Source organism: Phyllostomus hastatus, unplaced genomic scaffold, assembly GCF_019186645.2.
Source record: "Phyllostomus hastatus isolate PE091 unplaced genomic scaffold, TTU_PhHast_1.1 phas_scaffold_55, whole genome shotgun sequence".
Lineage (NCBI taxonomy): Eukaryota > Metazoa > Chordata > Mammalia > Chiroptera > Phyllostomidae > Phyllostomus > Phyllostomus hastatus.
In genome coordinates, this window is record NW_025334035.1 from 2,986,644 (window position 1) to 3,005,976 (window position 19,333).

At 54.2% G+C, this 19,333-nt stretch overlaps 3 protein-coding genes across 16 annotated transcripts in view; 1 reads left to right on the forward strand and 2 right to left on the reverse strand.

Annotated features, from left to right (window-relative positions):
• The first annotated feature begins 6,475 nt into the window (after positions 1-6,475).
• CHRNE (cholinergic receptor nicotinic epsilon subunit) lies at positions 6,476-11,565 on the forward strand. Its single transcript, XM_045824352.1, has 12 exons — positions 6,476-6,530; positions 6,796-6,938; positions 7,076-7,120; positions 7,239-7,348; positions 7,508-7,663; positions 7,945-8,045; positions 8,448-8,648; positions 8,731-8,845; positions 10,087-10,201; positions 10,290-10,476; positions 10,564-10,670; positions 10,779-11,565. Exons 1-12 carry the CDS (start codon positions 6,485-6,487, stop codon positions 10,926-10,928), a joined length of 1,476 nt encoding a protein of 491 aa, XP_045680308.1. The 5' UTR covers positions 6,476-6,484; the 3' UTR covers positions 10,929-11,565.
• On the reverse strand, positions 8,852-10,068 carry CUNH17orf107 (chromosome unknown C17orf107 homolog). The gene is given in 6 exon segments (XM_045824353.1): positions 8,852-9,203; positions 9,205-9,252; positions 9,254-9,363; positions 9,366-9,446; positions 9,512-9,698; positions 9,811-10,068. Coding segments are annotated over 6 exon segments (567 nt in total). The 5' UTR covers positions 9,877-10,068; the 3' UTR covers positions 8,852-9,128.
• A 6-nt stretch (positions 11,566-11,571) lies between the features above and the next one.
• Positions 11,572-19,333, reverse strand: part of MINK1 (misshapen like kinase 1) — a 64,421-nt gene continuing 56,659 nt past the window's right edge. For 2 of the 14 annotated variants that reach the window (XM_045824355.1, XM_045824361.1), the window contains 19 exons: positions 19,010-19,183; positions 18,400-18,666; positions 17,535-17,620; positions 17,268-17,378; positions 17,009-17,121; positions 16,493-16,620; positions 16,251-16,274; positions 15,969-16,132; positions 15,435-15,540; positions 15,214-15,351; positions 14,889-14,997; positions 14,360-14,521; positions 14,114-14,257; positions 13,748-13,882; positions 13,458-13,558; positions 13,225-13,374; positions 12,980-13,139; positions 12,751-12,890; positions 11,572-12,408 (listed from right to left, as the gene is read on the reverse strand). In XM_045824355.1, coding sequence (XP_045680311.1) covers positions 12,325-12,408; positions 12,751-12,890; positions 12,980-13,139; positions 13,225-13,374; positions 13,458-13,558; positions 13,748-13,882; positions 14,114-14,257; positions 14,360-14,521; positions 14,889-14,997; positions 15,214-15,351; positions 15,435-15,540; positions 15,969-16,132; positions 16,251-16,274; positions 16,493-16,620; positions 17,009-17,121; positions 17,268-17,378; positions 17,535-17,620; positions 18,400-18,666; positions 19,010-19,183 — 2,496 coding nt within the window. In that variant the 3' untranslated portion in view covers positions 11,572-12,324. The remainder of the gene's footprint in view (positions 12,409-12,750; positions 12,891-12,979; positions 13,140-13,224; positions 13,375-13,457; positions 13,559-13,747; positions 13,883-14,113; positions 14,258-14,359; positions 14,522-14,888; positions 14,998-15,213; positions 15,352-15,434; positions 15,541-15,968; positions 16,133-16,250; positions 16,275-16,492; positions 16,621-17,008; positions 17,122-17,267; positions 17,379-17,534; positions 17,621-18,399; positions 18,667-19,009; positions 19,184-19,333) is intronic. The other 12 variants (XM_045824366.1, XM_045824368.1, XM_045824360.1 and 9 more) reach the window with 10 other exon arrangements.

Consider the following 19,333-nt stretch of genomic DNA (forward strand, 5'->3'; position numbering starts at 1 on the left):
TTCAAACAGACATATGCACCCCCATGTTCATTATGGCATTTTTACAATAGCCAAGATATGGAAGCAACCTAAGTGCCCATCAGTAGACAACTGGATAAAAAAGATGTGGGATATATACACAATGGAATATTAGTTGGCCACAAAAAATGAGATCTTGCCATTTGTGACAACATGAATGAACCTAGAGGGTATTGTGCTGAGTGAAATAAGTCAGACAGAGAAGGACAAATACCATATGATTTCACTTATATGTGGAATCTAAGGAAGAGAATAAATGAACAAACAAAACAAAAACAGACTCATAGATAATAAAAAACAAACTGATGGTTACCAGATGAGAGGAGGTTGGGGGGCTGGGTGAAAAAGGTGAAGGGATTAAGAAGTACAAACTGGTGATTACAATAGTCACAGGGAGGTGAAGTACAGCACAGGGAGTACGGTCAGTGATGTAATAACCACGGTGTGAAGTGAATACTGGACTTACTGTGGGATCACCCCGTAAGTTAGATAAATGTCTAACCACTGTGCTGTAAACCTGAAACTAATATAAATTAATATTAAATATAATTAAAAACTAAATTTTCGATTACAACTGTAAACTGTCAACTGTAATTGAAAAATAGAGTTCCGGCAAGATGGAGGAATAGGTGGATGCAGCGCACCTCCTCGCACAACCAAGATTAGAACAACAATAATTTACAGATAGAATAACACTCAGAACTGATAGAGGATTTATCTGAATGGAGGTCGGACAGCCAAGAAGTTGAAGTAGACCCGTACATCCAGACTGGTAGGAGACGACGAGCCGGGCGGGCGTGGGGCTGGCGTGGGTCGGCGGTGCGCAGAGGTTGGGGAAAATTTGGCGCAAAATCGCCACGAAAGCCATCTGGGGCGCAAGAACGCAGCGGTGATCCCTGAGTACGCAAGCTGTGGCTGGCGGACCCAGTGAGGCAGCGATTGTGGACCAGGGCAGAGAAGGACACAGCTCGCAGCCCAGGATCCCAGAGAAGGGTCTGAGCCCAGGAGAACGGAACTACCGCCATTGTTCCTTCCCGTCCCCGCTCCCGCCCCCACCCCCACATATAACATCACAATCTAGCGACTGGGGTGCCCAGCCCCAGTGAACACCTAAGGCTCCACCCCCCACCTAACAGGAGCGACCAGGCTGGAAAAAAAAATAAAAAAGGAGAGACAGGGAAAGACATAAGACATGTTTCCAACAGAACAGATCAGTCCCCCAGGACTCATCCTTTTGAGTGACTAAGAAATAGCCAATCTATCAGATGCACAGTTCAAAACACTGGTGATCAGAAAGCTCATGGAATTGGTTGATTTTGGGCGCAATTTAGATGAAAGGATGCAGGTTACCATAAAAGAGATGCAGGAAGATACGCGGAGGAGAGCCAATAGTGAAAGGAAGGAATCTGAGTCTCAAAACAATACAGTGGACCAGAAGGAAGATAGAATCAACCAAGCAGGAAAGCATGATGAAATAAGAATTCAAAAAACTGAGGAAAAGCTTAAGAGCATCCAGGACACCTTTAAACGTTCCAACATCCGAATTATAGGGGTACCAGAATGGGAAAGGCAAAAGCAACAAATTGAGCACGTATTTGAAGAAATAATAAAGGAGAACTTCCCTATTCTGGCAAAGGGAACAGTCTTCCAAGAAATCCAAGAAGCTCAGAGAGCTCCAAAGAAGTTGGACCCAAGAAGAAACACACCAAGGCACATCATACTTACATTAGCCAAGGTAAAAATGAAGGAGAGAATCCTAGAAGCAGCAAGAGATAAGGGGACAGTAACCTACAAAGGAGTTCCCATCAGACTGTCAGCTGATTTCTCCAAAGAGACCTTACAGGCAAGAAGGGGCTGGAAAGAAATATTCCAAGCCATGAAAGACAAGGACCTACATCCCAGATTGCTCTATCCAGCAAAGCTCTCATTTAGAATGGAAGGGAAGATAAAGTGCTTTTCAGATAAGGTCAAGTTAAAGGAGTTCATCATCACCAAGCCCTTATTTTATGAAATGCTAAAGGGACTTATCTAAGAAAAGAAGATAAAGGAAAGACATGTATAGTAAAAGGACAGCAAACTCACAATTATTAACAACCACACCTAAAGCAAAACCAAAAGAAACTAAGTAAACAACTAGAACAGGAACAGAACCACAGAAATAGAGGGCACATGGAGGGCTAGCAGCAGGGGGGTGGGAGGAGGAGAGAGGCAGAAAAGGTATAGAGAATAAGTAGCATAGAATGTAGGTTGAAAATAGATAGGGGGAGGGCAAGAATAGTACGGGAAATGTAGAAGCTAAAGAACTCAAGTATGACACATGGACATGAACTAAAGGGGTGGGAGAGGGGGTACAGGGTAGAGGGGAGAGAAGGGGGAAAGTGGGACAACTGTAATAGCATAATTGATAAAATATATTTAAAAAGTTCTTAAAAATAAAAATAAAGGCTTCTAAAAAAGAAAAATGTTTGATAATATTCTCTGCTGGGGGGCGGTAAGAGGACACAGGCATTCTCATACTTTGTTGGTGTGAATGCTTTTTTGGAGAACAATTTGGCAAAAGGCATGAACAGTTAAAAAAAAATGTATAGCCCTGGCCAGGTAGCTCAGTTGGTTAGAGCATCATACCGACATGCCAAAGTTGTGGGTTTGATCCCTGGTCAGGGCACATACAAGAATCAACCAATGAATGTAGAAATAAGTGGAACAACAAATCAATGTTTCTCTCCCTCCTTCCCTTCCTCTCTCTCTAAAATCAATCAACAAAAAATTTTTAAAAAACTGCATGAACTCTTTTCCCCAGCAATTTCTCTACTAGAAATTAACCCTATGGATATATTTACAAAAGTATGCCAAAGGTAAATGCATAAATATGTTCGCTGTTGCATAGTATGTAATTGGAAAACACCAGAAAGTTGGCACCTTAAATGTCTATCCACTGGGAACTGGGTAAATTACCTATGACACATTCATACAAGTGAACACTGCAGCAGTTAAAAAGAACAATTAAAAATTTTAAGTACTGATACGGGCCAACCTTGACAAAAAGTTGCAGAATAGCAAACATAGTCTGATGCTTTTTGTATCCACACACACATCCTTATATATATGTATGTGTATGTATAAAATATAAACTGACATATGCTGGACTTTGGTCTAGAAAGATTTACATTTAACCAAAGCAGTTAACCTTTGAGATAAAAACAGGGTGGAAACCGAGAAGAGCTTTCTTTGACCTGCCTTGGATCAGGTGTTCTTTCCTGGGCCCATCAGCTCCAGCCAGAGGTGGGGAGTCTCCAAGTAACTAAGAGACCCTCTGGAGTTACGTGGTTGGAGAACAGTTTTTAGTAGAAGGAAGGGTACTGGGAAGATAAAGCACTTATTTAAAAAAATTAAATTTTTTGCCCTGGCTAGTGTGGCTCAGTGGGCTGAGTGCAGGCCTGTGAACCAAAGTGTTGCTGGTTCGATTCCCAGTCAGGGCACATGCCTGGTTTGCAGGCCAGGTCCCTGTTGGGGGTTGCTTGAGAGGCAACCACACATTGATGTTTCTGTCCCTCTCTTTCTCCTTCCCTTCCCTTCTCTCTAAAAATAAATAAACAAAATCTTTTTAAAAAGTTAAGTTTATTGAGGTAACATTGGTTAATAGGATTATATAGGCTTCAAGTTTATATTTCTATGACACATCATCTGTATATTGCATTGTGTGCCTACCACCCAAAGTCAAATCATCTTTTGTCACCGTATATTTAAAGGCACTCATTCTTTCACTTATTCCTTTGTTCAGCGAATCTTTCTTGTGTGCCTATTACTCACTAGGCTGTGTACTACATTCCTCAAACACAGTGAACCACCAAACTCAGTGATCAGAAAACTTAAGTTCCAGTGAGGAAAACAGTCAAGAAATCAGTGTCTGCTACCCCTCCTACCCCAGGGAAAAAGGGTTCTTTTTGTTGTATGCAGAGGGGGCCCTCATCAGAGCAGTCTGGGGATATTTCCACTGCGAGGACACTGATGACTAAGAAAGAGAAGCTTGGCAGGCCTGGCCAATGGGAGCAGCTGCAGCTGTTCTGAGTTACCAGCCAAGAGCCAGTAGGTGAAGGGAGTGGTTTCCTGTTGAGCTAAGATTTTTGGGTCTAGCTTCGCAGTCAAGGCATTCCCAGAAACAAAATCATCAGGCAGCCTACTAAGGTTCTGTGGAATTTTTATTACAAAAATGCAAAATCCATGCCCTGGCTGGTGTGGCTCAGTGGATTGAGCACTGGCCAGTGAACTGAAGGGTCTTGGGTTCAATCCCAGTCAGGGTAAATGCCTTGGGTTGCAGGCTAGTCTCCAGTTGGGGCTGTGTGAGAGGTGGCTGATCATGTGTCTCTCACAGACTGATGTTTCTCCCCTTCTCTTTCTCCCTCCCTTCTCCTCTCTCTAAAAGTAAATAAGTAAAATCTTTAAAAATAAAACCAAAAAAACCCTCCAGGCCTGATGAGTTAGGTGCCTGACTCCACCAACTTGCAAGAAAGTCTCAGTCCCTCAGGCAATTGTGATCCTGAGCAAACAGGGATAGGTGTGGGGTGTGGGGTGGCTTAGTTCTCTCCCAGCACAAGTGGGAAGGATTATAGTGAGAGTGGGGTAGGGGAGAGGGAAGAGGTGAGTGCCCCTCCTAGTGACTCCCTAGGGGAAGGTTTCTGATGTGCTAATTTTGCAAGAGATGCTGGTGAGATTCACCGGTCTGAGCAGGGACCCTACAGCAAAGCGCTCTGGGTCTAATGTGATACATGCTGGCCTAACCACCTTTTCAAGCAGCAACACATGGGCCTGGGCAGTGAAGGATGAGGATTTTTACTCATTCTCTCCCCACCCAAGACTACTCTTCCACAATCAAGATGTTGGTCCAGATGTGGCTTTAGCTCATTACTGTATCTGATATGATGTAGTTGGTGAGAGAGAGAGAGAGAGAGAGAGAGAGAGGGAGGGAGGGAGAGGGATTATTTATTCATGATGTAGTGATGGTGATTAAATTGAGGATTTAGCCCATACATTGGAGAATGGAGTAAAACTAAGGACATTTTGGACAATGAGGTTGAAAGCTTTTTCAAAGGGCCCCTGCCACAATCATTTGTGGAAGCAAGACATCATGTTTCAATCTTGCGGGGGAGGACATAATGAATTTTTAGTAGTTGCAGCGAGAACGGGATCCCGACAGGGTGTTTTGGGAACTAAATGTGTAAGCAGCCCTGACTGGTTTGGCTCATTTGGTTGGGCATGTCCCGAAAAGCAAAAGGTCGCCAGTTTGATTCCCAGTCTGGACACATGTGATCCCTGGTTCACATGTGCATGCATGTGCATGTGGTGGGGCATGTGTGTGTGGTGGGGGGGTGGTCAGTGCTTCTCTCTCACATCGATGTTTCTCTCTCTCCTTTCCTCTCTCTCTAAAAGCAGTAAGAAACACTGAAAAGATCACACAGACACAACAGCATGGTGGTAACCAGATGGAAGTGAGTGGAGGGATAGTAAAGTGTAAAGGGGGCCAATTATATGGTGACAGAAGGTGACTTGACTTTGGGTGGTGGGCACACAATGCAATATATAGATTATGTATCATAGAAATATGTATCACTTGAAACCTATATGACCCTATGAACCAATGTCACCCCAATAAGTTTAATTGAAAAAGAAAAAAAAGGTGTGTGTGTTTGGGGTAGGGAAGGCAGTACTATCATATGTGGCCACAAGATGGCAGCAGAGAGATATCGGTCACAAATGTAGTCACAGAGGCTAGGAGAAATTGGCGAGTCTGGCAGGTGCCCACCCAGAGAGGTTGGGAGTAGGCAGACACCGGAGTGGGCTGTAGGAGGAGGTGGGCCCTGTATTTCAGCATGGTTATGTTTGCCAGTTGGAGTCTGTCACTGTAGACTAATCCCCTGTGACCTCTTCAATACCAGGTCTTTATAGACACTTTGCCAAACTCTGCCAGCAGAAACTGCATCTGTGTGACCTTGCCTGGGCTGGGGGTGGGTAATGCATGTTCCACAAAGGTGAGTATGGGAGGCAGGGGATGTCACCTGCACAGGGCAGCTTATTTAAAGGACACCGGTGCATGTCGAAAGCAGGGCCTCCCATTCCCCTGCTGCCAGGCTTGTGGTTCCAGGTGCTCTTAAAGGACCTGTTCACCTGGGTCCAGCCTGCTCCAGTCATGAGAAGATCCAATTTGTGGCTGGGAGAGGTCACCAAAGACAAGGCAAAGGATGTTGAGGTGGGGTGGGGCAGGGAACACAGGGTGAGGCAGCTGTCTCTGAAAGCACACAAGATGTTCCTGGCTGCAGTAGGGGTGGTAAGAGGATTAGGTGACAGTCCCCTAACCCAGCCCGGAACTAACGCCCTCCTCCCCCTCACACGCTCTGGCCTGCCCAGCTCCAGGCCTGCCCAGCTCCAAGCCTGCCAAAGCTCAGAATAACCCTGAGGACCAGACAGCGGGATGGCCGTGGCTCTGCTCAGCGCCTTATTCCTCTTGCAGCTTCTCGGTATGAACGGGGGTCAGGGGAGGTGGTTGGATACACACACGGAGATACTAACCTGAAGAAGCAAGACAGAAACCAAGATGTAGACTGGGGTGCAACATTTGGTCCCCAGACACAATATCGTTGGTTAAGAAGACACACGTGGAAAAAATACACAGTCTTCGAGGCAGACACAAAGAGACAGAGCCCTGTGCAGACCCAGAGGGGATAGAAGGGAGAGACCACCTAGCCTCTTCATCTCTAGTGACTCCACTGTTTGACACCCCAGGCAGAGGTGAGGGGAAGAATGAGGAGTTGCGCCTTTATCACCATCTTTTTGACAACTATGATCCAGGACGCAGGCCAGTGAGACAGTCTGAGGACACTGTCACCATCACATTCAAGGTCACCCTGACCAACCTCATCTCACTGGTAAGATACCTTACTTGCACTCCAAGCCCGTCTCTAAGCTTAACATTTCCACTTCCGGCCCCAACCGCGGAGCTCTGTCCTAAAGCTCACTTCTGGCCCTGGAATCCACTTCAATCATCCTAATCTCCTGTGCGCAGAACGAGAAAGAAGAGACCCTGACCACCAGCGTCTGGATTGGAATCGTGAGTCAAATCTGGGGGACAGTGTGCGGTCTTGCCCAGGGGACCCTTTTCACCCAAACTCCTACCCGGCACCAGGTGGGAGTTGCAGGGCACACGTCCTTCTGTCTCCACCCCTTAGGACTGGCATGATTACCGACTCAACTACAGCAAGAAAGACTTTGGGGGCGTAAACCCCTTGCGGGTCCCTGCAAAACTCGTATGGTTACCAGAGATTGTGCTGGAAAACAAGTGAGGACGGAGTGGAAGCCAGGCTGGAAGGACGCTGAGCGGGCTGGGTTGGACCTGGTTGGGGCGGTGTGGGGCGGGGGTAGAGGGGCGGGGAGGCTGGCTGCTTGGAGGGCCAGGGTGCGCGGACCTCGCAAACGCCGGGTTTCTGGGAACGCACAGTATTGACGGCCAGTTCGGCGTGGCCCACGAAGCCAACGTGCTGATCGACGAGGGCGGTTCAGTGAGCTGGTTGCCCCCGGCCATCTACCGCAGCACCTGCGCCGTGGAAGTCACCTACTTCCCCTTCGACTGGCAGAACTGCTCGCTCGTTTTCCGGTGGGCAGTGTCACTCAGAGGCCTCAGACCTTACGGGATTGAGACAGCAGGGGGCGGGCCATAAGGACAATATTAATATGGGGCGGGGCTTTGTGCTGGGGGCGGGCCCAGACTCTAGAAGGGGTTGGGGCTGCTCCAGGGAATTACAAGTAGGGGGTGGGAATACCTAGGTGTGATCTGGGTAATGGGGTGGGGCGTGATTATCCAGACAGATCCCAGCTTCCAGAGCAGGGCCCGAGGCTAAAACTTGGGTTCGAGTTTCTGGAGTGGGGGCTCCGCAGCTCTCAGACGTACAATGCCGAAGAGGTAGAGTTCGTCTTTGCGGCGGATGATGAAGGCGAGACCATCAGCAAGATCGATATCGACACTGAGGCCTATACTGGTGAGGTCCTCTCATGCTCCGAAAACCCACTTCTAGACGGGGTCCAGAGAAATGACTTGCAAAACGGGGCTGGCCCTGACCGTCAATGCTAGGGATTGACTTTGACAACCGCGCTTTAATTTGCCCCTTTCCTGAAATTATTCTCTGTTGCCGGACTAGTTCTGCTTCCTCGCGGTCGTTCCGTACCTCACCGCGTATACCCCTTTCTGCCCGTGCCCCGTCTGCCCTCGTGCCGACGGCCCAAGGCCGGAGCAGTCCAGACCACCTGCCCCACCCATCCTGGTCCAGACAGTTGCCAAACTCTCTCCCGCCAGGAGTTTTGGGCTCCCACCCTCCGGTGCGGAGCCTCAGAGCAGGGCGCCCAACCCTGAGAGCAGGCTGACCGCGCCACCCGTCCTGCAGAGAACGGCGAGTGGGCCATCGACTTCTGCCCCGGGGTGATCCGCCGCAGCTACGCTGGCTCCGCCGACGGTCCAGGGGGCACTGACATCGTCTACACGCTCATTATTCGCCGGAAGCCGCTCTTCTACATCATTAACATCATTGTGCCCTGTGTGCTAATCTCAGGCCTGGTGCTGCTCGCCTACTTCCTGCCGGCGCAGGGTAAGGAGTCGCCCCAACCCCAAAGCCAGGCTCGTTTCGGGGGAGGAGAAGGGCATCTGCTCTTACTGGGCGCTCCCTCCAGCCGGTGGCCAGAAATGCACCGTGTCCATCAACGTCCTACTCGCCCAGACCGTCTTCTTGTTCCTAATCGCCCAGAAAACCCCAGAGACGTCTCTGAGCGTGCCACTGCTGGGCAGGTGAGGGCACAAGGGGTCGGTCGGCGCCCATGCTGGGGCGTGGCTAGGGCGAAGGGCGGAGCCGGCATGGCACGGGGCGGAGCGAGGAAGGGTGCGGTCGGGGTGAGTGAGGCCAAAACCAAATGACTCTGGGAGCAGCTTTGGCTGTCTGGGCCCGGTCTGGACTTTATTTGAACTCCAGGTGGGGCTGGGACTAGGGCGGATTCTCTGGTACTCCGTCCTCCGCACTGCTGCTGGACGCCACTTTGAGGTCTCCCGAGTATCTGTTGAGGGGGAGGGCAGCTCAGTGCCTCCTACCGCACCGCCTCTGGTCCCTAACACCTCCCCATCCTGAACTCTCCGGTTCCCCGGGGATTTTTGAGTCCCAGCTGGCGTCTACATTGCTGCAGAAATGAGGCGGACCCTTGGCAGGCCCCGTCCACGTAGGCACAGCCACGCACCCTGGACCAGGAGCCAGAAGCTCTCGCCCGCAGCGCCTGCTCGCTGAGCCCCCTGCCCTGCCCTGCCTGGCAGGCGTTTGGGGCTGGGCCCTGGCTGCTGTTGTTCTCTAGTCGCCGCACCTCCTGCTGTGACCAAAGGGCTGAGATATTCATTGGGGGTACTGGGGTTAGTTGGGGGCTGCAGAGGTCCCTATCCTCCTCCCCTGTTCCTCCTCAGCCCCTCAGCGCTCCACCTCTAACAAGGTGGCCACGGTTTCTCTTAGCATCAGCCCCAGGGTGGGCTTCGGGGCAGGCGGGTTCTTTGGCTCCCGCAGCTCCAGGGACTTCAGCTCTTTGAACCTCTGCTCCAGATACTCCTGAGCTGCAGCCACTGCGAGTTCCAGGGAAGATAGAAGAGGGGGCTGAAGGGCTACCTGGAGGAGTGGGGGCAGTAGAGCCACCAGCTCACAGGACAGAGGTCACGGTGGGGGTTGCTGGAGACCTTTCCAGAGGGTCTCGAGGTGATGGGCCATGGCATCACCTCACCTCCGTGGAACTGTGCAAGTGGTAGACCCACAGCAGGGTTTCCAGGGAGCTGGGGGTCCACTTCATGGCTGCCACGGGCAGCAGGAGAGAGAAGGGCCAGGGAACGCGCGTACAGCCCCACAGAAGAGAAGCAGCTGAGCTGAGCTGAGCTGAGCTGAGGGAGGCCTCACTCCACCTCCTGTGGAGGAGTGTTTGTGAGGTCAAAGGACCCACAGCTCAAACTGTGACTCTGGGGTCCTGGGGAGGCTGTGATGTCACGCACTCCGGGCTCCCTAGGTACCTCATTTTTGTCATGGTGGTCGCCACGCTCATTGTTATGAATTGCGTCATTGTGCTCAACCTGTCTTTGCGGACACCCACTACTCATGCCATGTCCCCGCGTCTGCGTCATGTAAGCACAGGGCGAGAGGTGGCGGGGTGGGGGGTGGGAGGCAGGAGGCGGGACTTCAAGCTGATTACCGCCCTGGGCCCGCCCCTAGGTCTTGTTGGAGCTGCTGCCGCGACTCTTGGGCTCAGGCGCGCCTCTCGAGGCCCGCCGGGCCTCCTCTCCCCCGAGGCGTGCATCTTCTGTGGGCATATTGCTCCGTGCGGAGGAGCTGATACTAAAAAAGCCGCGGAGCGAGCTCGTCTTTGAAGGGCAGAGGTACCGGCACGGGCCCTGGACTGGTAAGCAGAGTGGCCTGGGTGGGTCAATGGGGTTGCTTGCAGTGGGCTAATAACCGACCCTGAGGCTACTGGCCAACCTTCCCCCAGCGGCCCTCTGCCAGAGCCTGGGTGCCGCCGCCCCCGAGATCCGCTGCTGTGTGGATGCTGTGAACTTCGTGGCCGAGAGCACGCAAGACCAGGAGGCCACCGGAGAGGTGTGGCAGGAGCCAGAGGAGGGTGGGGCACTGCAGAGACCCTGCTAGCTCAGTGCTGCAGGATCCTGCAGCCCGTCTGGACTCAGCTTGCGCCTGGCCCTTCCCCAGGAGGTGTCCGACTGGATGCGCATGGGGAAGGCCCTAGACAACATCTGCTTCTGGGCTGCTCTGGTGCTCTTCAGTGTGGGCTCCAGCATCATCTTCCTCGGGGGCTACTTCAACCAAGTGCCTGAACTGCCTTACCCACCGTGTATGTAGACCTGGGCGGTGGCTGCATGGATTTCAACTTCCTACCCATTTCCACAAAGAAATAGATTTTGAAAAACAAGTTTCTGCCACTGCTATATTCTGACTCTTTTCCACTGCCATTAATAAATCAATGCTTTGTGTGCGCACAAGTGGGTGTGTCTGGCCACTGTGCAGGGATCAGGAGGGCGGATGGCTCGTGGATGCCAATCCTCTGGATAGCAAAGACCATCCTAGCTTCAGCCTGGATGATCTCCCAGTTTCACCAGGCCCCAGCCCCACAGGACCCTGTAGCCCTGTAAGCTTCTAACCTATCTTTGTCTACTGGATAGCCACACAGGAGTGACCCCTTTGCAGGGCAGCACTTAGGGATTCTGGAGCTGGGAAGCCGGGTCTCTTTCTGGAAGAGGATCAAGTGCCCTCAGGGCAGGTCCCCCACAGGCCCCCAGGTTTAAGGCTGAGGAGGCCCTGACCCTCCCCCCTCAGCCATTTCTTCTAGATTTTCTTGGCTCAGCACTGCCCACCTGCCTCCCCCTAAGACTCATTGTAGATTCTACCCCACCCTGCCCCTTTCACTCAGCTCTGCTTGCTTACCCTGGCTAGCATCTGGACTGTGACAGAAAACAATAAAATGGGGCCTGGAATGTTAGGAGCTGGTTGAATTGTCTTTATTAACAAACGGGATGTCCAAGGCCACTACAATGGGGGGGGCAGGGAGGGAACAGGGCTACTTGCTGCTCACATTATATACAGATGCAAGCAAGTGGGCATGGAGGGTGAGAGCTCCCTGCCCCCTCCCTCCACCAGGGAAGGGCAGAGGCTAGAAGAGATGGAGGTTGTAAAGGGGGAGATGTTTTGGCTGGCGGGGTCCCCCTTCCATTCCCTGGGATTTGGAGGGAGGGGAATCATTAAAGTGCTTTCAGAAAATGAGGAAATGGTCCCTGCCCCTGGAGTGGCTGGTGACCCCCCCAAAACCTAGGGCCCAGTGACACCCCCCCAGGGTCTGGTACATTCAAGGGGGGAGCCGGCTCCCCTGACGTGCAAATAAAGGGGCCCAGGGCCCTGCCCAGTCAGCAGCAGTGGGGTATGGGGCCCAAGCCCCAAGCACTCTCCTCATTAGTGGAGAAAAGGGGGGATGGGGCTAGGCCCACTCAGTTCCTGGTAAGGGGAAGCTGTGCCTCTCCCCAGAAGATGGGACAGGCACAGTTTTGGGGAGAGAACATGTTGGGGAAGAGGGTGGTCACGTGATCACAAAAGCATCAGGGGTCGGAGGTCACGTTCCCAGCAGGCTCCAGTGAATCAAATCAGTAAAAGCAAAAGCCCAAGGAGGGGAAAGCAGGGCGGCCTGGGAAGTCTGGCTGTGGGGAGAGAGCTGGGCTCATGTGGGAGAGCCCCAGCCCAGGGTCTGTCACCAGTTCATGATGCAGTTGCGGTTCAGGGTCATAAAGTAAACTTGGCTGCTGCCCCCGGAGCGGACTGACGCAAAGAATACCTAGGTGGGGAAAAAGAAGAAGTCACCAAGGAAGGGGGGCTCAATTAATTGGGAGAGGGAGAGAGAAACTGCACAGTTTCATTTCTCAGAGTTACCGCCATCCCCCTAAAGGGCAGAAATGCTTGGGGGCAGAGGGCAGCTGCTAGACCTCTGGGATGGAAGGGTCAGAGTTCCTAGAAACTGAAAGGGGGGAGGAGAGCAGGACATAACTGAGTGTTATGTTCCCCAGGGACCCCCTATTAGAAAGGCTCCGCAACTGTCACCTCCTTGGTGGGGACCGAGGGCTTTGGAAGCCAACCCCACTCAGGGCCCTGGTACTTTTCCAGGGGCCAGAGCTCCCACCTTGTCATTCCGCTCACACAGGAACTTGAGCCTCTGAGCTCGTTTGTGCATGAAGACCCCGTCCAGGTGGCCTGTCTCCACGGAGCGGATCTCAATGGCTTTCTCGCCCCAGCCCATTATCTGGTTGGAGCAGATGTAGGCTGCAAGAGAAGGGAGGCGAGGGGCAGTGAGTGGGCTGCAGCCCAGGCCCACTCCCAGGCCAGTGGCTGGGCACCGGCACCACACTCACCCACAGAGGTGGGCATCTCTCCCCACTGCAGCACCACATCCTTAATGATCCGCCCGTATGTGTTGACGTAAACGCCCTCGTCCTCGTAGCACAGCAGCATCTCCATGCCGTCGGTGTTGGGGAGGAAGATGATGGCGTGGGGAGTGATCTGGCTCTGGATCTGGGGAGGAGAAAGTGGGCTGCACTCCCCAAGTCTGGAACGCAGACGGGCGGTCCCCCTCTGCCCACGGCCCTGCCACGCTTACATGCACAGGGATGTAGATGTCGTAGCTGTTCCCCGAGTCGACATCTACTGCGTGGAAGCCGGCGCTGGAGCCGTAGATGACCTTGAGCCGCTGTCCCTCCTCTACTGTCAGGTCTACCAGCAGAGGGCGGTGAGGCAGGTCAGCAAAGGACTGTGGAGGAGAGAAGGGGTCAGGGGACACAGGTGGGGGAGTCAGACCTCGGAACAGGGTTGGGGGGCTGAGGCTGGAATTACCTTGAAGGCCATGAATTTGTGGTAGGGTTTGGGGGCCCAGGCATACACCTCTACGGAATTCTTCAGGGCGATGACCAGGAACTTAATGCGTTCGTATTTCACTGGGGGCAGGAAAGAAGAGGGACACTGGGACCTCCCTCCTTGGGCTGCCAGCCCCCTCCCACAGGCCCCTCATCACACCCCCAATGTCAGGCCCCAAGTCTCTGGCTTCCGGACCCCTGAGCCCAAGCTCCCATTTCTCTCTCTTCATGAACAAATGTGCCCTAGCCACTCTGTTGTGCCCTCCTCACCAACACGGTAATGCCCGCAGCCCTCCATGTCCCCCACGGTGGTCCAGCCCTGCTTCTTCTCAACTTCTGGGTCATTGTGCAGAATCTTGTTCCGAAGCCAGGACAGGTAATATACCCGCAGTTTGTTCCTTTTCCCTGAGGGATGAGGATACACACACAGCCCCACTTCCTTACTGAAGGTCAAGGTTCTGCTCCCCTCCATCTTTTTCTGCTTCTGCATACCACAAGGGCTGAAAAAAGTGGCCCCACCTTCTCGCTCCTGGACCAAGGTTGCCCTCTGCCCAGACTGAAGATGGTGCCAGAGAGCCAAGGAGCAGAGCCCCTCTTCCCAGCCCCACCCCCCGCCCCTGTACGCCACCCACACACCTGAGATGGTGATGAGCAAGTTGAGTCCTTCCAGCACATCCATTTGCTGGAAGCGCCGCCGCCCGATAAGTCCATACACCTTGCCCTGCCCGCTTCGGTCCAGCAACATCAGCCCGTTCTCCGTGCCCACCAGCAGGTTGACACCTGCAACAAGAGCCCTTGGGCAGGTCAGGGCAGAGCCAGGCCCTCACCAGACCAGGAGCGCAGGGACCCACCCGACTCCTCTCCTGCCCAGCCCTGGCTTACCCCACAGGGCTGCACAGAGGATCTCGGAATTGAATCGCTTCTTGTACTTTCGAATCTCGGGGGTTTCACTGTGGGCCCGTGTGTTGGTGGGGTTCACGTTGACCACAGAGCCTTTCCGCACGTCATACTGATCAAGCCGACTGGCCTCTCCACCCACTAGGGCTGCAGAGGAGAGAGGCGCGGTGTGGTGGGCTGCTGCTCCCTGGCCCTGTCTCTCCTGACCCCGCCCTTACCCTTGGTCTCGGCCCCTCGGAGTGCTCTGGACCGAGAATGGAAGAGGTGCCCGGAGGAGCCGAAACAGAGCCAAGAGGCCCGGCAATGTCCTTGTTCTACCACATAGGTCCCTGTGCGGCTCTGAGCATTCTCCCTCTTGGGTTAAAGTGGCCTCAGAAGCTTTTGTTGCCCCTGTGCCAGGGCAGGTGCTCAGGTCAAAGGGCAGGATGACAGCTTTGTGAAGCCACCTCACCGGAGCATTACCTTTACCCCTCCCTCTTCAGGCCTCGTGGCAGGCCTGTCCTTTCCTCCTCACCTGTGATGGGTATGGTGTCCCCGCTGCCTCCAGGCTGGTAGATGCCTAGGTCCACAAACATCGTGAAGGAGCTCTTGCCAGGGGCCTTCACCAGCCCACGAGACTGGTACTGTGGGGGTGGGGGCAGCAGTCAGGCAGACACATGAGGCCCAGCCAGCAGCCCACTCCCAGCCATGGTTCCTGGGCCCCAGGTCCTCCAGGCGAATCCTGGCCAACTGGCTCCTGGGTGCTCTGCCCACCCAGTGCAGTACTGCTGGGCACCCCGATCTCCTGCCCACTGCCAACACCCTCCCCTCGCCCCGTGGGCCCACCTGCACCCACTTACATCACTGCCTCCATCCTTCAGGGGGGGGCTTTGACCTTTGCTGCTCTCAGTGGGTGAGTGGCTGGGCTGGACCACATCTGGCAGGTTTGTGTAGCCATTGCTGTCTGCGTGCAGCAGGCTGCGCTCCTCTTCCGGAGTCTAAAGACACAGAGTGAAGGAAGCCAGTACTGGGGCCAAGGAGGGTCACGGCAAGTGCTGGAAAGAATGGAGTGCCTACTCACACGCTGGACCACCATGGTACCACCCCCATAGGGGGTCTGGGTCCCAGCTATCTCCTCCACGTCATGGACCACCATGGTGCTGACGCTGTCTGTGTCCCCATCGCTGCTGTGGGAGAGAGAAAGATCATGAAGCCCCTCAGGTCCTGCCTGCCACCCAAGTGCCACAGGAGCAGATGAGAGCAGGAGGCTTAGTGCTTTCAGTGTCAGTCTCTATTCAATACACGACGCACTCAGCCTCACTGAGCAGCCTTATGCCTCGCTGTTGGGTGTCCTGTGCCCAGCACTTGTGGAAGGCTGGTGGCAGAGAAGTGCCGGAAGAGATAGGACCCACCCCCTAGTGACAGGACATCAGGAGAGGGGTGGGAACCCAGCCCCACACCACACACTCTAGAGAAAAGGGAGGAGAACTGACAGTCAGGGGTCCCCGCTCTGAGGGAAGGAGAATCACCTTCCCTCAGACTTGCCCCAGAGGCCCCTCCTCCCAACCTGCAACCCTTCTGTTGGGGTGCCTCCAATGTGGGAGTGCCCCCATACCGGGCCCCAGGGGTGTCTCTGCTGCCCTCTGATGGTTCGCCATTGCTTTCCTCGTCATCATCCTCACTGCTCTCCACCTCCTCGCTGGATGATGAGTAGTCCATGGCCTTCTTGGGAGGCCGAGGGGCCTCATCCAGGGTCCGCTCCTTCAGCAACACGAAATCCTGCAGGAGAGAGGCTGCGTGAGGAGGGGACGGGAGAGGGCAGGGGCACAAAGGATGCCAGAGGAGAAGGGGCAGGATCACAGGAGGGGCTCCCGCAAGCAGGTCCCTTCTCACTAACCTCACCAATGGCTCGCTTATAGCTCTGGGAGGGGCCACAGGGAAAGAAGGGCAGCCAGGAAGAGGCAGGAGAGAGGTTAACAAAGGTTAGTAACTGAGAAGTACATCTGGAATCCCGCAGCCCCTCCTCTCACACAGAGTAACGAAGCCCCCGCCCCTGGCACCCAGGCTTGAGACTCCAGAGCTGGCCCCGAAGTCCTGGACCAGAGAAGGCGGGGCCACAGCTGCCACCTGCTGACTTACTGCGGGCCGGCCTGGCCGTGAGCGGTGGTCATCAGGCTTGGCTTTGTTTCCAGGGGACAGCACCGGGGAGCTGTCCAGTTTGGAAGAGGCTGGATATGGCATGGCGAGAGAAGGCAGGTCACTGACACCTGGACAGGGGATGACTTCAAACCCACATCCTGCACCCTGGCTGGTGCAGCTCAGTGGGTTGAGCATCATCCCGCCAACCAAAGGGTCTCTGGTTCGATTCCCAGGTCAGGGTACGTGCCTGGGTTGTAGGCCAGGTGCCTGATGTTTCTCTCCCTCTTTCTCTCTCCCTTCTCCTCTCTCTAAAGATAAGAAAACCTTTGGGGTGAAAAAACCCCCACACCTTGGGATGACCTCTCAGGCTTGAGCCCCACAGGACCATGCCCAGCCCAGTCCAGCCCCTGTGCTACCTCTGACGGTATCTCAGGCCTTAGCTGCCAAGGGCAGGACCCACCCAGCAGGAGACTATGTCCAGGCCTCAGAGGAGGCGACCAGGCAAAGCTCACGTACCTCCCACACGGTTCCGCTCCAGAGAGCCGGCCTGGGGGAGGTGCCCATGAGAGCCGGGGAGGACACTGTCCGAGCGCTCCCAGCCAGGGTCACTTCTTCTGAGGTCGGGGTTACTGTGGGAGAACAGAGACAGGGTCAGGGAGACACAGTGCTCCCCTCCCTGGAGGGGGGGCTGAGCCGCACTGCAGAGGGAGCCATCACCAGGGGAGGCAGCTGACAGAAGTGAGGGTGGGCGTGAGCGGGGGGACAACTCCATTACCTACAGGCGTTGGGCGGGCCAGGAGGCTGAGCAGGGGGCCCTGGAGGCTTGGGGCTCCCCCGCTCTGCCCTCCTTTGCAGATAGATTTGCCAGGCGGAGTTGCTGCGAGGTCTGTGAATGGAGCACAGGGGTGCCGGGGGCGAGGGCAGGGAGGGGGCTGAGGTGACTGGGTTTGGGCTTGCCCACCCCTAAATGGGTAACCTGGTAAACTCCCCTCTGCCCCCACCCCACTCCCTAGCCTGCCACCGGACTTCACCCAGATGTTACCTGGCACGAACAGCCTGGGCTGGCCGAGACCCTCCGGCCCCACTGGTGTTAAGGGCAGTGGCGATAGATGAGGTCCTCTGAGGCACCTGAGGAGAGAACAAACAGGAGTCAGTGTGCTTGGTGCTGGCACTATGCTGGAAGCCATAAACATTTCATTCACACTAAGGCTCTGAAAGGTGCTTTCCTTGCTTTTATGAAATAAGCTAAGCTCAGGGAAGCTAATGAGTTTGTCCGGGGTCATGAAGTTAGGAATGACAGAGCTGGTGGAATTCCAACCCAGGAAGTCTGCCCCTAGCGCTTCCCAAACACGCTGTGCATTCTTCCACTCCTGCACTCACCACTGGGGTCACCACAAGCCCTTTGTGTGCCCCCAGACGGGTAACCTCTTCAGGATGGGGGTCATGGTGGGTGCCTTGCCTTTCTCCTCCCTTCTAACCCCAAACCCACCTCCACCACGCTGTACCCCCGCTCACCCTCCATTTCTCCTCTTACTGTAGTTGGCCCTCAAACAACATGGGTTTGAACTGCGCAGGTCCACTTATATGTGGATGTTTTTCAAGAAAATGTACAGTACTGTAAACGTATTTTCTCTTCCTTGTGATTCTCTTAGTAACACTCTCTTCCCTCTAATTTACTTTACTATGCAGTAATATGATATACATAAAATACAAGATGGGTATTAACCAACTGTCTATGTTATTGGTAAGGTTTCTGGCCAACAGCGTGCTGTTAGTAATTAAATTTTAGGACAGTTAAAAGTTACACTTAGATATTTGCGCAGGGGGTCAGCGCCCCAAACCTCCACATTGTTTAAGGCTCAGCCGTATTTCTCTGCTCTTTCTGGGTCCCACAGGACTGTCCTTACCTTGGGTGGGGCCTCATTATCTTGCCGGACCCAGGCTGGGGGGTTCGGGCTGGGGCTGGGGCCAGGCCCTTCCGAGGTGGGGTCTGAATTCTGGCGGATGACAGCTCCTCGGGGACTGGGTGTGGCAGTGGGTGTGGGGGCAGCAGAGTCGGGGTCATGAGAAGCTGGGAAGGCAGCCAGGTTTCGGGTAGGCTGGTCCTGCAGGGACTGGGATCGGGGTACAGGTGCTGCATATGGCTTCAGCGGGACCCGGTGTGCCACCAGGCTCTGCAGGGAGAGACCAGGGAGGGTGGGCTGTCCACTCTGCACATCCCCACTTGTGAGCTGGGGCCTGGGCTGAGAGGAAGGGGCAAGTAAAGCCTCCAGCTTCCAATTTTCCTTTGAATGAAAGGGGCTCCTAGAGCCTGAGAATAGGTAAGATGCAGGAAGAGATATACAGCAGCAAGCAGGTGATGTCTCTGCCCATGCATCGTGAGATCTATGATCCCCGGCTAAGGATGTGTGTGTGTGTGTGCGTGTGTGTGTGCGTGTGTGTGTGTGTGTGTGTGTACCTGTGCCGAACAAAGCTCCCTACGTCTGTGTGTTAAGGCAGGAATGGGAAGAGACTTACCTTGTGTGGTCCCTCCTGGGGCTCCACCGGCCTCTGCATAGGAGGAGTTTGGGAAAGTGGCCCTGGGGGTCCAGGGGAGGCCTGGGGGATGGGGGGCTCAGGCCCTGTGCCGCCTGGCTTGGTCTTGGCCAAGGGAGAGTTCTGCTGCTTGTTCATCCTTGTTCTCTCTTCTACCTGCGATACAAAGGGTGCCAAGCAGACCAGCTTCTGTTTCTCTGTTCTCAAAATTTAGGTCCCTACCTGCCCCACCACTCCAGCCCTCACGCCTGTGTGGAGCACCCCTTTCCCCTTCTCAGTGTCCACCAGTGTGGAATGACTGCTTCT

What these genes read in the sequence shown, in the direction of transcription:
- CHRNE (XM_045824352.1), top strand. Translation starts at nt 6,485, where the DNA reads ATGGCCGTGGCTCTGCTCAGCGCCTTATTCCTCTTGCAGCTTCTCG. An exon ending in CCAGCGTCTGGATTGGAATC is followed by an intron (nt 7,121 to 7,238) that starts GTGAGTCAAATC and finishes TCCACCCCTTAG; the next exon opens with GACTGGCATGATTACCGACT. An exon ending in AACTGCTCGCTCGTTTTCCG is followed by an intron (nt 7,664 to 7,944) that starts GTGGGCAGTGTC and finishes GGGGCTCCGCAG; the next exon opens with CTCTCAGACGTACAATGCCG.